General features: G+C 40.6%; 5 protein-coding genes across 5 annotated transcripts in view; 3 read left to right on the forward strand and 2 right to left on the reverse strand.

Annotated features, from left to right (window-relative positions):
- The window catches only part of LOC134191982 (U3 small nucleolar ribonucleoprotein protein MPP10-like), a 3,856-nt gene extending 1,146 nt beyond the window's left edge, over window positions 1-2,710 (reverse strand). The window contains exons 1-5 of the mRNA XM_062660639.1: window positions 1,706-2,710; window positions 1,511-1,652; window positions 1,061-1,128; window positions 866-1,003; window positions 684-794 (exon numbers count right to left, since the gene is read on the reverse strand). Coding sequence (XP_062516623.1) covers window positions 684-794; window positions 866-1,003; window positions 1,061-1,128; window positions 1,511-1,652; window positions 1,706-2,710 — 1,464 coding nt within the window. The remainder of the gene's footprint in view (window positions 1-683; window positions 795-865; window positions 1,004-1,060; window positions 1,129-1,510; window positions 1,653-1,705) is intronic.
- Window positions 2,683-3,537, forward strand: LOC134191983 (uncharacterized). Its single transcript, XM_062660640.1, has 3 exons — window positions 2,683-2,768; window positions 2,871-3,197; window positions 3,360-3,537. Exons 1-3 carry the CDS (start codon window positions 2,766-2,768, stop codon window positions 3,471-3,473), a joined length of 444 nt encoding a protein of 147 aa, XP_062516624.1. The 5' UTR covers window positions 2,683-2,765; the 3' UTR covers window positions 3,474-3,537.
- A 1,461-nt stretch (window positions 3,538-4,998) lies between these two features.
- On the forward strand, window positions 4,999-6,159 carry LOC134192437 (alpha- and gamma-adaptin-binding protein p34-like). The gene is made up of 7 exons (XM_062661176.1): window positions 4,999-5,068; window positions 5,136-5,320; window positions 5,388-5,473; window positions 5,515-5,687; window positions 5,753-5,816; window positions 5,870-5,924; window positions 6,118-6,159. Exons 1-7 carry the CDS (start codon window positions 4,999-5,001, stop codon window positions 6,157-6,159), a joined length of 675 nt encoding a protein of 224 aa, XP_062517160.1.
- Window positions 6,160-6,810: 651 nt separating this feature from the next.
- LOC134192439 (uncharacterized) lies at window positions 6,811-8,573 on the reverse strand. The gene is made up of 2 exons (XM_062661177.1): window positions 8,526-8,573; window positions 6,811-7,611 (listed from the first exon to the last, which is right to left on the reverse strand). Exons 1-2 carry the CDS (start codon window positions 8,571-8,573, stop codon window positions 6,811-6,813), a joined length of 849 nt encoding a protein of 282 aa, XP_062517161.1.
- Window positions 8,574-9,410: 837 nt separating this feature from the next.
- Window positions 9,411-12,344, forward strand: LOC134192440 (NHL repeat-containing protein 2-like). Its single transcript, XM_062661178.1, has 2 exons — window positions 9,411-9,758; window positions 10,734-12,344. The coding sequence occupies exons 1-2, from the start codon at window positions 9,411-9,413 to the stop codon at window positions 11,967-11,969; spliced, it is 1,584 nt and encodes a 527-aa protein (XP_062517162.1). The 3' UTR covers window positions 11,970-12,344.
- The last annotated feature ends 156 nt before the right edge of the window (window positions 12,345-12,500 follow it).

Below are 12,500 nucleotides of genomic sequence, written 5' to 3' on the forward strand. Positions count from 1 at the left end.
TTTATTTGTCTGTCCATTTGGCAGCCTCTCTGTTTATTTGTCTGTCCATTTGGCTGTCTCTGTCTGTTTATTTGTTTGTCCATTTGTCTGTCTTTTTCTGTCTGTCCATTTGCCTGTCTATTTGTCTGTCCATTGTCTGTCCATTTGACTGTCTCTGTCTGTTTATTTGTCTGTCCATTTGTTTGTCCATTTGTTTGTCTCTCTGTCTGTCCATTTGATTGTCTTTCTGTCTGTCCATTTGTTTGTCCATTTGTTTGTCTCTCTGTCTGTCCATTTGATTGTCTTTCTGTCTGTCCATTCGTTTGTCCATTTGTTTGTCTCTCTGTCTGTTTATTTGTCTGTCTATCTGTCTGTGCATTTGCCTGCCTATCTGTCTGGATTTCTGTCTGTCCATTTGTCTGTCTGTCTGCCCATCTGTCTGTCTATCTGTCTGTCCATCTGTCTGTCTAGCTGTCTGTCCATTTGTCTGTCTATCTGTCTATTTGTCTGTCCATTTGTCTATCTGTCTGTCTATTTGTTTGTCTCTCTGTTTGTCCATTTGCCTGTCTGTGCGTTTGTCTGTCTCCATCTGTTTATTTGTTTGTCTATTTTTCTGTCCATTTTTCTGTCTCTCTGTTCATCTGTCTGTTCACGTGTTGGTCCATCTCTTTATCTTCATCCACCCACCACCCATCATGTCTTACAGGTTTAGGTGTAAAGCAAAAATTTGAGAGAGCATCGAGCCTCGTAAACAGCTTCGTTGCCAGTTTCCGTATCTCAACATACTCAGCACGTTCCTCTTCATCTCTCTTTCCCTACACACAGAAAGTGGTGACAATCACGATTGTGTGTAGAATGCCCATCCAGCATTATATCTACACTATACCTCCGATTGTTTCACAAACTCCTTCTCGTAGACTTCGCTTAAGCTTAACTTGCTCTTGTCTTGATCCAATGTGGGTCGTTTACGATATTCGTATGGTTGCTCTATGGGCTTCTCCTTACGCTCGACGTCATCCCATGCCTAAAGAAGTGGAGCAGACTGTGAGATGTGATGCGTGGGTGTGGTGATGTGTGAGACCTGGTCTGATACTCGTCGTCTGATGATGTCCTCTAATGTTGCTGTGGTCTCTTCTGTGAAAGCGGGTGCTGAAATGTGCATTGGGATTGATGAGGAGCATTCAAGCTGCGGTTTTCTTTGTTAAATGTTACGTGCTGTCTGGTGTGTGTGTGTGTGTGTGTGTGTGTGTGTGTGTGTGTGTGTGTGTGTGTGTGTGTGTGCCTGATTTGTTGGTCAGTGATTCTTGGATAGCAATTGGAGAACATGCAGGTAAGCAGGAAGACAGACAGATGGACAGACAAACAGATAGACAAACAGACTGACTGACAGACAGACAGACCGATAGACAGATAGACAGACGGACACACACACACACACACACACACACACACACACACACACACACACACACACACACACTGCATGGGATACTGAAGATCATTAATTGTCACAATGTAGCAAGATACTCACGTGGTCTTGTTGTCTGATCAAATAGCAAGTCTTCTTCCAACAGACTGTTCTCATTTCGGTCACTTGCCGTGATCTCTCCCTTTAGCTGCCATGGTTTCTGAGCCACGTTTTTCTCCTCAAGTTGTGTAATTTGTTGTCTAAGCTGAAAGCATGCATGACAAATGCAACAAGAAATAAAACGATCGACTGACTTACTTTCAACTGCCGTTGCTCGTGTGTAGATAAGATGGCTGCAGACTCATTTTCGGACCCGTCGCTGTCCTCAGTCCTACCAACTGTATGCACCTCATCATCACTCTCTGTTGTGCCCTCATTCTCGTCGCCTCTATGATCACTATCTTCTTCTGACTCATCGTTATCGTGTGTGATGTCATCAGGCATGACATCATTGACTGGTGGGTCGAAAAAGTCATTGTATTTGAGATGTCTTGTTGCCTTATGAGGTTTAGTCTTGGATGTAGCCGCCTTGCCAATAACATTTGAGCTAGCCTCTACGACAGCATCCCATTCAACGTCAGAATCGTTTTCTCCTGATTCAGTCGGACTGTCTATGTCAGCAAATAAGTCGATCTCGTCGTCTTCGTTCTCTCCTTTAGTTCTGTCACGTGACTCCTCTTCACGTTTGTCTTCTAGACGCAAGAATTCCTCCATATCAGAGAGTCTGAAGAATCGGTCATCAACTTGTGATGATGCCTTCGTTTTTTGTCTCTTTGCAGAACTGACAGTCTCTGCTTCGTCAACATCAGAGAGACAATCGTTGCTGTCATTGGAATCTGTTTCAATACTATTGTTTCCAGCAGATACTTCAGCAGTTTCATAAATTTCGTCATTGGTGACGTCATCCGTTCCATCATCACAATCATTTGTATGTTGTTGACGTTGAAGCTGCATGGCCTGTTTCTGTTCTGTCAGTTTCCTACAACATTTGTCCAAATGTCCTACTAGAGGTGTATTGTGTAGTACTAATTGTTGCCAGACACTCTCCTCATCTAGTCCATCTATTGCTAGAGTATCAAGAGGACCAAATGTCTCTCCATTGCTTCTCGTTATGCCACAACAACTCTCATACAGACGTTTAATCAACGTTAGACCAATACTAGAAGATGCACATTTCAAGTAGCCTTCGGGATCTCCCAAATTGTCTTCAAACTCAGTGAGTATTGACTCGAATTCAGACACCAGTTGATAAGCCATTTTCATTCGGGAACATTGTCCGGGATTTTAACACAGCCGGGACTTTCAGAATCTTCTAATCATGGTGAGACTGGAATCCGAATGAATCTCCTTTATCTTAGAACTATAGACTTCTAGTCGTCGTTAAACGTTTTTATTTAATGCTTGTTTACGTTTCTTTCTCTAGTCGTCACAAACAGGCGAAGTGAAAAAGAAGCGAACGTTTCGCAAATATCTATACCGTGGGATCGATCTCGATCAGCTGCTCGATCTAAGCAGCGAAGAGCTTATGCAGATCGTTCACTGCCGCGCTCGGAGGCGATTCTCTCGCGGCCTGAAACGAAAACCAATGGCGCTGATCAAGCGGCTGCGCAAAGCGAAGAAAGAAGCTCCAGAGAATGAAAAGCCAGACGCGGTGAAGACTCATCTTAGGAATATGATCGTCGTGCCTGAAATGGTGGGCAGTGTAATCGGTATTTACAACGGCAAGGCGTTCAATCAAGTGGAAATCAAGGTGCGTGGTCTGGACATACGGGACGTTAGAGAGAGAGGAGCCCTGACTGTAGCGCGCTACTCTAACCCTCGTACACTACAGTTCTGGTCCCTGTCGCTAACACCTTTATCTCTCTACATTTTGTGGTAATTGATTTCAATGAATTTTGTGTTTTAATTCTAGCCTGAAATGATTGGTCATTATTTGGGCGAGTTCTCTATTACCTACAAGCCTGTAAAGCATGGCAGACCGGGAATAGGAGCCACACACTCGTCTCGCTTCATTCCCTTGAAGTGAACAGAATGTAGTCGCTTGTGTCTTTACTGTTGAATAAAGAAAATATAATAAACGTCTGAAGGAATTCTCTGTGTCTGTGTACGCTTTGATGGTAGAGACTATGAAGTAGTTAGATGCGGTAGTCTTAGTCATTGCCAGCATAAAGTATTGATATCAATCATAATGTATTGTGTTTTGCATATTTAATTAATTTCTAATTGTATACATATTCTTACGTTTTGCTTATTTTTGTTTAAATTTACAAATTCTTACAATTTTAAAATTGTTTTGTTGTAATTAATATATAATGCATGTAATTTATAGTTTAAATTTATTTAATTATTTTTAAATTTATATATTTAGTTAATTAATTTTATAAGTTTTAACCAAGCCCAACCCTACAACTATTAAAGCAAACAAAATCATTTATTGTAATAATATATATATATATATATATATATATATATATATATATATATATATATATATATATATATATATTAATATTAAATTATATTTAATATTTATTTTTATAATTTTATAATTTGAACTACTAAATACAATCAAACATTGTAAAAGAAGTTTAGATAAAATAGTGCCTATTCTGACAAATCCTGAATTATTATACAATTTACAATTACAAATAGTCGCGTGTTTATATGTTAAAGGCACGTGGTGTGTCACGTGATATTCTTATACGGGAAATCTGTCTGCATGGCAACAGAAGAGCGGTATTGCCCTTAGTGTGCGTTACCGGTATTGTAGCGCGAGTTGTAACTATAGTGGGCGTATCAGTTCAATGCGCGCGCGATTTAACCCTTGCCGCCAAACTTCTTCGCGTAGAAGTCTGTGACCGCTTGTCCTTGCGTACGTATAGCGATAAAAACTCTCTAGTAGCGCACTTGCTGTATAGCTAAGATCGACTTATGGCTCCTACTTAGATACTAGACGTGCAGAGATTTCTATGGCATCATGTAAGTTTCACCTCGTGATTCATAGCTGCGAAACTTCCTGGGTCTGGTGAGTCTGGTCGTTTAGCTTTATATTACAGGATCAACTCGTGTATGATCGTCATCACGTACCTTTTAGCCTGTGAGTCCTAGCTGTCCATCCCCAGAGGTGTGTACCCTAGCAGAGACCATACAACAGACGATGCACACAACAGTAGCAACAGATGAACGCCTACGCTAGCAATCTGGCTAAAGCCTGTGTAGACAACAGTCTTGTTTGCTTTTTTGACGTTTACTTCCTTGTGTAGTTAGATGTGTCTGTGTGTGTGTGTGTGTGTGCCATTGTTTTTGAACGAATTCGAATTGTTGTCTATGTCTGCCATTATTGAGTTAATCACTGTGCATTTGCAGTGCGCTAGACTAGTTATAAATCACAACTTTTCAAGAGCAGTGAAACAAGCTTGACAGAACCAGAAAATGTAACAGTGTACGCACACACACAACCTCTTCCGGTCTTTCTAGTTAACGCACGCAGGCTAGAGGAGCCGCACACACATGACGCATGCGACACCTTTTGCGCATACTTTTAAAGCAAAATGGCTGGAAGAAATGATGTGTTGCTTGTCCAATGCTCCACGTCAGTAAATATTCGAAAGATGGCTGCAGGTAAATCATATTATAGTGTGTATTGTGTAAGGAAAGAGGTCTTACTTGAGGTGCATGGAAATTTCAGATTTGTGTGGAGCTTTTGTTGAAACTGAGAAGAATTTGATACAAACAATGACGTGGAAAATAAGTAATAAATATTACGATGCTGACGTAAATTTGATGACAACAACAGGGACGTGGAAAGATTGCATGCCTCGACAAGAGCTCGAGTGTGTGGATGGTCTCGTTCTCGCATTTGATCCTAGAGAGGTGACTGTATTACGTCATTTGAATGATCTCAGGCTAACCTGTTGTTCTGATCATAAATTGGTTGCAGAGAAATTCGTTTGATTTAGTAGTAAAGGAATGGCTAACGTTTGTAAAGGAACACAAGCCAGCCATTCTGCTGCTCGTCTGCAATACGTGTTCTGCTGGAGATAATATAATGTGGTTGATTGCCTCAGCAGGCACGATGTTTTAGAATGGTGTATTGAGCATTCCTTCGAGCTTGTTGAGCTGGATGTGGAATCAGAATTTGATGAGGATGATGTTGACGATGGGTTTATGGAGAAACAGGGCATAGCTAGAATTAGTGAAGCAATACAGACAAACACATGGCCAGACACGAGAAAGAAAGGTGACTGTTAAGGTACAAATAAAACATCAAATAGCACGTACTTAATGTCTATGATTTGATCTCAGCATCTTCTCGAAAGCAAGCGGAAGCAACAACAACAGCGGCAGCAGTTAGTTTGGAATCTGTGAGGTAATTTGAGTAATAAGCAGATTTAGTACTTAATGTGTTGTGTACTCGATCAGAAGTATAAGCAAGCTGACGGTAGTGTGCCAGTGGAGAATAGTCAGGGAAGGATCGGTATGTCGCATGTAATTTCCTATATTGTTTGTTGTATTGGAGGAATGCATCATTCAGTACATTAGCTATACATTAGCTATTGTATAGAAGGGATGAATACGAGTGTTGTATTGTAAACTGCATCTCTTAATTAATAGATTTGGAATATTGTCTTGTAGAGTATTGTAAGTTAATTATTGCTTGCTTTCATTAGACGCTTTACTGCCAGAAGATCTTGCACTACATAATGGTTTAGCTGATGATGATGCAAGTGCAGAATCATTTGAGAAGCTTTTTGGAAGGATGATGCAAATGAAAGGTAAGACATTCATTGCATAGCTAGGTGATTGTAAAGTTAACATGCTTACAGAGAAAGCTTCATCACTACCAGACAGAGAGAGAAAAGAATATGCTGAGAAAGTAAATAAATATTCACATATTGATTGCCCAGCTGGATTGAACAATGATGCTATCGATTGGTTACAGGTTGCTCTGTCCTTCTGGCAGGCATTGAGTGGGGATGAACTTGATTGTGATGACGAAACTAAAAGATGAAGATGAGGATGCATGTGCAGTAAATATCATTTATATGGAAAAGCTTTTGTAAAGTCTACAGTTGTCTGTATTATTATTATAACCTGACGTCGCACTCATTAAAATTAATGGTGCAAAAAACAGAAACAAACAAACAAACAAGTAATATAACTACTGTGCCATCAACCTACCGAAAACAAGTCTTCTAGTACTGATTTACTACTTCTAGCTGGTTCAAACAACCAATGGTATGCCAAGCTTGCAGCCTCGCGCCTATAGACTCAGATAGAGATAAATCAACGTTCTTCCAAATGTCATGAGCAACTGATTGTTTCGACTGTACCCTGGTGTGGCTTTGGCAGTAACGCAATTCTCATTTCCGGCATGAAGTGAGAAAGGACGACTGCTGAGAATTATACCTAAGAGACGAAATGTACGCGATAACACTGTTCTCAGACTGAATTAGAGAAGACAAAAACTGTAGCTTTCGTTTCCTCAGCATCTCGGGCAAAGGCAAAAGACCGGTGGAATAAATCATTGTATCGACATGACATCTTCTTCTTCTGACATTGCAAATTTTCCCTAGAGCATCATTCCACGCTACACGTACTTTATGTAGTTGACTATCACTGCAACACCACAACTCACTAACATCCATAAAATACAGCTGAAAATGCTTGTAATAGACGACATAACACAATCGGAGTGGCTTAAATTGATGGTAAAAGAAGTTGAAGGATGAGAAAAACCTCTTCATTTCAAACTCAATTGACAATGACTCTTTCATATCAGCGCACATAACATGCCCGAGATGTTTCCAGTTTTGAACAAAGTTCAGGATATTCCCATCAAGAATCAGCTTAGGTACGTAGTGGCAACGTTGACAACCACGATGCTCTACTGGAGACAAACGAGTACACCTTGTCTTAGAAGAATTAAACACTAAGTGCCTCTCAACAGCAAATGTAGAACAAATATGTAGTAATTGTTGTAAGTCATATGAGGAGCCAGATAAGAGACAGATGTCATCAGCATATGCCACTGCTCCTATACAAACTTTTCCAACACTGCAACCATATCCCGACTTGTTAATCTTTACCAATAGATCGTCGATGTAAATAGAAAACAATAATGGTGAAAGAACACCACCTTGTCGCACACCAGTATTCTCTAGCTACTCAACACTATCAAATGTAATATTAGCAAATGTCAGATTATAATGTACTATTATAGAAATGCTATTGCAGTGCTCTGATTGTGTGATTATATTTATAAAATATGTGATTCAAATTTGGAGAGATAAGGGTGTGGCTGGACAGAATTTCGTATTGGTACATACAGAAATGAAAGAGACAAAGGAATAAACCGACAGACAGTAGACAGACAGACAACTGTCAATATGCATGGCATGGACATGTCTGTCGAACACAAATATTTCATCTGTCTGTTTGTCTGTCAATAAAATATATTCCACATTACTTGCTAAAAATCATGAACCTATAATTTTAAATGAACTCTACTGGTAGACACTGGTGTCTCATATGCATGATGTCTTTCATACATATATTTTTATAAATCAAAGATATTTCACACACTTTAACGATACCGTACTCTACAGTTCAATGAATCTATTTGTCTTTCTGTCTGTTTGTCTGTCTCGTCTGGGGAGATCACATGTGTGGTTCAGGTTGGAATTCCTTACGGAATATACGGGATACTCACAGAAATACAAAAATTATAAAACGAGATAATTCTAGAAGGTACAGTAGCACTGCCATAAAAGTTGCAGTATGATAGGTATATGAAAGCCTGAATAAATTGAGAACTAACTAGGCTGTACGTGTATGTGTAGGAGATCTGGCTAGCGGAACAAAAAGCACGTGCTAAAACACGTGGAGCGCGCGAGGAGGTGGACTGGGTACGAGTCTAGATCTTCTATGTACTTAATTAATATTCGTGCATCTTTGGCAAAGTAGTCAGCAAAAATGTGAACAGCCAGTTCTAAGACTTTCCTTGAATGGGCCCCACGTCAACGCGAATAACTACTTCGCTCACATAATGACTGTCTATTGGGTTTCATCGGTACACATTTTGGACTACATCCGTTGAGTCAAATTCAAACTGTCTGTTCGCCATAAGCGTGAACTTTGAAAATCATTAATATCTCCGCTGTTTTTTGGACTTTCGCGATGATCTCGGTATCATTAGAAACCGCTAGGTCTGGCATTTCTGTTTATCAAATTATCTAAGCCCTTTCTACAAACGAAACGGAAGGATAGTACTTGTGCATATCAAACACAAACGGGTGGAGCAATGGCTATTATCCAATTATCTTGTAAGACCAACGGATCAGCAACTGGAATCATTTAAGATAATTGGTATAACATGGTCCAACTGGAGCAGCTCTTAGTGCTCTAATGTGCACACCTGGTGTGACCTCTACTTCATTACTCACTTCCGAGTTCACGCTTATGGCGAACAGACAGTACGCGCTCCTACATGAAACTTCCCGGATAAGGTGTTTATGCTGAACCGCACCATATATAGATACCAAAAAATGCCACCCGATGTGACAATAGGAGATCGATTACTACGTTTTAGTGGTGTGTTCAAACAAGGTGGGTGGTAATCAACTGCGCGCAAATCTGCAGCGGTTTGCTGTTGGGGATGCATTGAATCAATTTCGATAGCCTTGGGCGTTGTTTCAAAGGCACGGTCCAGTGCAGTTTTACATCACGAAAGACGCACGTTCATGCAATCAGTTACGAGCTGTCTGTAACCTAGCACGCAAATATTGTCGAACGTCTTTGCCAAAAGCCGTGCATGTCATTACGGAACTCTCGACGTTCAAGTGGCGGCAGCTTGCTGATTGGCTGACTCGGATCACTTCCGAACTCGGTTTGATCAGAAGTTAATTAATCCAGACCGCCTCCCATTTCTTTTGTGAGACGGTCTGGAATTTCGATTGGTCAAATGTCCGCCACTTCTGTTATCGTATCTACTGTTGCTGGCTCTCTACAGGGTGCACATCGTGACGGGGCAGGAAGAGATGCTCTATTCTACAATCCATATGGCTTGGCCTTTACAACTAGCGGTGATATAATAGTAGCAGACTGCGATAATCATTGTATCCGTAAAGTGACGTTACCTAGAGGAGACGACATATCCTCACACGTAGAAACGATTGCTGGCGTTGCTGGCCAGCATGGCTACAGAGATGGGACTGCAGATCAAGCTTTGTTTTGCTTTCCCTACTCAGTGGCTGTGGGAGAGGACGACACTATCTACGTGACAGACAAGGGAAACAATAAAATCAGAACAGTGTGTGTGTGTGTGTGTGTGTGTGTGTGTGTGTGTGTGTGTGTGTGTGCGTGTGTGTGTGTGTGTGGTCAGTTCGTATTCATATGGATTTGGCATCAGAATTTAGCACCATTATTTTCAAGTTTTTGCATCCCTGGCAGCAGTATTACAGCTGGTCATGTATAGCCAACTAATTCAAACTGTAAACTTTTATTTCTCTGCTGCACAAGAAAGTTTCAACTTGGATAGTGAGCATCACTATTAGCTATCTTGCTACACAAATAGGCTTCCATAGCCAGACTTTACAGTCTTGTCATGCATACTCCCAGAAGTATAACGTGGTGGTGGGGTCTGGCTATGTGATCTCGAGACTATGGTCACTACTACACAAATCTTCACGGCTGTGCTCAGTGCTTACGTAATTACCAGTGATGTGGATGGACTGATGTTGAGAGTTTTGTTGTATGTAGAGTGAATTACACAAAATGTTGTGGTTTCACCTCCTAACTTGGGTGCATTCGAATTTGATTGGAATATTCAGAATAGGAAACATTGGAAAGGCCACTAGTTTGTTCAATTGATACTAATTATACTCATTTTGGTAAAGTTTGGAAAGTGTTTTGCGAAGACCAGATGAGTGGCATGAAATGATTGTCATTCCGCTGAAGCAATTCTCAGGATTGAGTCTTTCTAAGTATAGCACACGAGGAAGAATGAGAACCAGAATGAAGGCATACGTTTGCAGGCAGTGCAGTGTCCATATGCATTTCATTGGTATTGCATATTTTGTCTTCTCTTTCAAATTCCTTTCCTCTTTTTGCAATTGAATTCACCTTAATAAATTGCATTGGCCATACGTGTAGGATAAGCTAGCTTTGGAAATAATAGGAAGAAATAGTCTAGAATGGCAAATGCACCATGGCTTTTGCTTTGTTTAGAACATTTAAAATTGGTAGTGATGTCATTTCTTAATGTTGTGCATGTGATTGTGTGTAGGTGGATGGGTGTGGCACAGTGAAAACATTGGCTGGATCAGGAAACAAAGGATTAGTTGATGGGCAGGGAAGTTCTGCTACTTTTACACACTTAAAAGATATTACTCAACCAGCAAACAAATCCATCTTCTACATCACTGACCACCACTGTACCCGTACGATAGATGTAGATGGTAATGTCATTACTATTGCAGGACAACAAGGAGCAGGTCTGACTGATGGTCACTGTAGTGAAGCAAAGTTTAACTGTCCATGGCAAATAGCATGCAGAAGTGGAGATGATGAGACATTGTATGTTGCTGACTATTTTAACCATGCAGTGAGAGAAGTATCACTCAACACTAGAAATGTTAGAACAATTGCTGGTGGCAAAGGTGAAGGGTCTTGCGATGGAGCAACAGAAGTGGCCACACTAAACTATCTGGTTGGAATTACTATTGACAGCAAAGGTTGCATCTTTGTGTGTGATAATCATAAGATTAGAATAATTTCCTCTACCATGGAGACAATGACTACTCTAGTGGGATATGGTGAGAAAGGTTTAGTAGATGGCAATGGTGAGGAAGCAAAACTAAACTATCCGTGTTGTCTTCTTTTGAACGAGTCAACCCATACACTTTACTTTACACAGGAACATTGCATTCGTAAAGTTGATCTCCAACAGTATTTATTATCACTACCAAACTTGGATGTATCATTGGGTGAAAATCAGATGTTTCTTGTAGACAACAAGGATTTGGCAGATGTTGTGTTCCAAGTTGAAGACAAACAAATCTTTGCTTATAAACCCATTCTAATTGCTCGCAGTTCTTATTTTTCTCGTCTCTTCTCATCTGGAATGAAGGAATCCCATCCTTCACGTGATGGACACGTGACCACAATTCCAATCCAAGATGCAAGCTATGATGCTTTTCGAGCTCTCATTGTGTATCTCATCACAGACAAGGTGAGTGTGGATGTGAATGACTGGAAGATGGTATGGCAACTTCTCATTCTCTCTGATCGCTTTCTGGTTTCCAAACTGAAGAGTTACTGTGAACAGATTGTGGCAATACACATTAGAGTAGAGAATGCAGTCGAAGTTCTGTGTTTGTCAGACACTCACAACATTCCACTGCTGAAAGAACAAGCCATCACATTTATAAGCAATCATCTTGGTGTGATGAGAGGAAGGGCTGAAATGGAGCAACTCTCATCTTCTTTACTTTTAGAAATTATTCAAGAACTAAGTCTGTAAGACATACACAGTTGTTGTTAGAGGGGAAGTCCAACAAAAATGAACTTAACTTGTATGAGTAGATCTTACGAAGACAAATCGATGGGTATAAGTTACTCCGTTATCTTCGCTTTTGTAAACGAGAACGAGCGATGTTTCTGTGATGTGCAACGCCCACGCACCTGCTTCGCGCTTCCTGGTGGATTAAGCTCCGCCCACTGGGAACGAATCAATGCGTTCATGGATGACTGCTACGGATATATCGAGAATGACAAATGTGAATGCGAAGATACTATAAAGATCTGCCTTCTTGCCGTCAGTGGTTCCTCTCTACAGTAAATGGTGTCGGTAGAGCTGTTTTCCCGCCAGATTTTGAAGCAGAATTCCTCAATACCAGGGCTTACCTAGAGAACGCGCTTGTGCTTGAGTATTTGTTTATCCTTGTTCTTTTAATATCCGAAGAGAAACGTTCAGCGTGCTGTTTGGCGTGAGCTACAGAGGATAAGCCTATTTTCACATCCGGGATTGTGACCTACCAATCAGCGGCAAAAG

The sequence above is a fragment of the Corticium candelabrum genome, chromosome 16, assembly GCF_963422355.1.
Source record: "Corticium candelabrum chromosome 16, ooCorCand1.1, whole genome shotgun sequence".
Classification (NCBI taxonomy): Eukaryota; Metazoa; Porifera; class Homoscleromorpha; order Homosclerophorida; family Plakinidae; genus Corticium; species Corticium candelabrum.